The 2,227-nt window shown below is 34.1% G+C and overlaps 1 protein-coding gene across 1 annotated transcript; it reads right to left on the bottom strand.

Annotated features, from left to right (window-relative positions):
- Positions 1–956: 956 nt before the first annotated feature.
- LOC136080201 (uncharacterized) lies at positions 957–1,613 on the bottom strand. Its single transcript, XM_065796814.1, has one exon. It carries the CDS (start codon positions 1,611–1,613, stop codon positions 957–959), a length of 657 nt encoding a protein of 218 aa, XP_065652886.1.
- Between the last annotated feature and the right edge of the window lie 614 nt (positions 1,614–2,227).

Below are 2,227 nucleotides of genomic sequence, written 5' to 3'. Positions count from 1 at the left end.
ATAACTGAAATATAAACACTGCAATTATTCTATGCAATTGTCTTGAAGATAAATAACTTTTTTTAATTTATATCACTAACATAAATGTTCAAATAACATATACATGATTATGATTCACAGTAGTAGCATAAGTCTGAATCATCTGGACCACATGAAAAGTGGTACCAAGATGTACATTTACTACATTGTGTCCAATCATCAAATGGTGGCACATTGTATGGACAAGAGCATATGGTGCATAGAGTTGTATCGATGATAAAAATTTCAGAGGCAGAAACCATATCTTTCTTCTTTTTCGTTTGTTTCTTTATGCCATTAGGTCTTTCTGCTTTTCAGGCTTTTTCATCTTTTTTGTCTTCAAATTTATTGATTTCATTTTTTACTTGATCACCTTATTAAGTGCAGCTTTTTCTTTACGCAATATGACTGCTTGTTGCTTTTTTTTTTACATTGTTTTCATGCTCTTCTAGTCGCTTCTTGAAAGGTGAAGAAGTAAGGTTTTCAGCTGACTCTGTCTTTCTCTTTCGTTGTCTTAAAACAGGAATTTTGGGACGTGGAGAAATCTTTTCCAAAATATTTAAGGGAGAATTAAGGCCAAGATACTCATCAACAATTGGCAAAACTGCATCATCAACAGCCTTCAATTTTGCAGCAGTAGTTGTTGTGCTCATGACATTTGCCAACTGTATAGGTGCAACAAGAGGCAAATTAGGCAATTCACTAGATTGCTGACAGATTTTTAATGGCTCAGCTTCATTAGTGAGCAAAGCTGCTTCAAAGGCTTCATCATTAAAAATAAGGTCATTTATTGGGTACAAACCAGAGCATCTAAAACCATTGATTGCTTTGTCAATGTTTGCAGTAAAGTTGTAGGCAGTTGCCAAAATACCTGCCATGTCAAAAAATGAAGTTCTACGCCCCTGATGTGATAACATCCAGTTGCTTGCTGCTGTATTTTAGCCAACTTTTAATGGTTTAAAAAATGTACGATCTAAAGGTTGCATCTTGTGTGTACAATGAGGTGGAAGAGTTATGAGATGGATCCCATTGTCACGACAAAAATTAATGGCCTCAAGTGTTTTGTGACTGTGATGACCATCAAGTACAATTAATTGCTCGTTAGTTTTAGATGCATGAGTCACAGCAACAAAATGTGTTAACCATTCAATGAATAAAGATGAATCAGTCCACCCACTGGAGCTAACTCTAATAATTGAGCCTGAAGGTGCACCAACAGCCAGCCTATCAGTCATTCGCTTACGGGGAAATATAAATAAGGGTGGGACATAAGTACCACTTGCACTCATTGCACACACAACTGTCACAGTGGCACCTCTTTCTCCACTAGTTATTTTCGAAACTTGTCGTTTGCCTTTCGTTGCAATTTTTTTTCCTGGCTTATGGACATTTGTGATTCCAGTTTCATCCATATTCCAGAGCTGTTTGGCTGAAAACTTATGTTCCTCAAATAATGACTTGTATACTGAAAAAAACTGATTTACTATTGGTTTATTGAAGCTAATGGCTCTGCTTATACTGGTGGCTTGTGGAGTTCGAATAGAAAGATGTGGATTGCGAGACATAAATCCTCGCAGCCAATCCACTCCTGCCATTTTTTACTCTTTATTAAAAGGATTATCGATTCCCATTTGCTTAGCAAAATCATATGCTAGGCGACGCACATCTATTGTTGTCAAGCCAAATAATGCTGTTTCCATAATCTGAACTTGTGTAACAATCTTTAATTCAAATTCTTTACTAAAAACAGGAAATTTTTCACCCAGAGTCAAACCACCAGCTACTTTTACTTTTCCATTTCGATGACGTTGTAATGTTTTTTTATTAATACTAAATTCTGATGCAACATTCTTTAGACTGCAGCCCATCTTTATTACATCTAATGCTGACTTTATTCTATCATTTGTTGCACCTCTCTGTGTTTTTCGCACATAATTTCTCACCATTGTTTGTAATATTTAAATATGTATCTAAAGAAATATTAAAACCTTAAAATTTTAATTATATAAACATACTAACACATACACAGTATTATATAATTATTCAATACATTATTATTTTATACATTACATAACATCTATAAATTAACTCTCTTTGAGTTAAATAAGAACTTACTAAAGTTACATGTACATACAAAATTACTCAAGATTATTAACAATAACACGATGTTGCAATTATTAATGATGTTGCATGCTAAACACAGCTCCTT

The sequence above is a fragment of the Hydra vulgaris genome, chromosome 05 (assembly GCF_038396675.1).
Source record: "Hydra vulgaris chromosome 05, alternate assembly HydraT2T_AEP".
In the NCBI taxonomy this organism is placed as follows: Eukaryota; Metazoa; Cnidaria; class Hydrozoa; order Anthoathecata; family Hydridae; genus Hydra; species Hydra vulgaris.
This window is presented reverse-complemented; position numbering and strand designations above follow the sequence as displayed.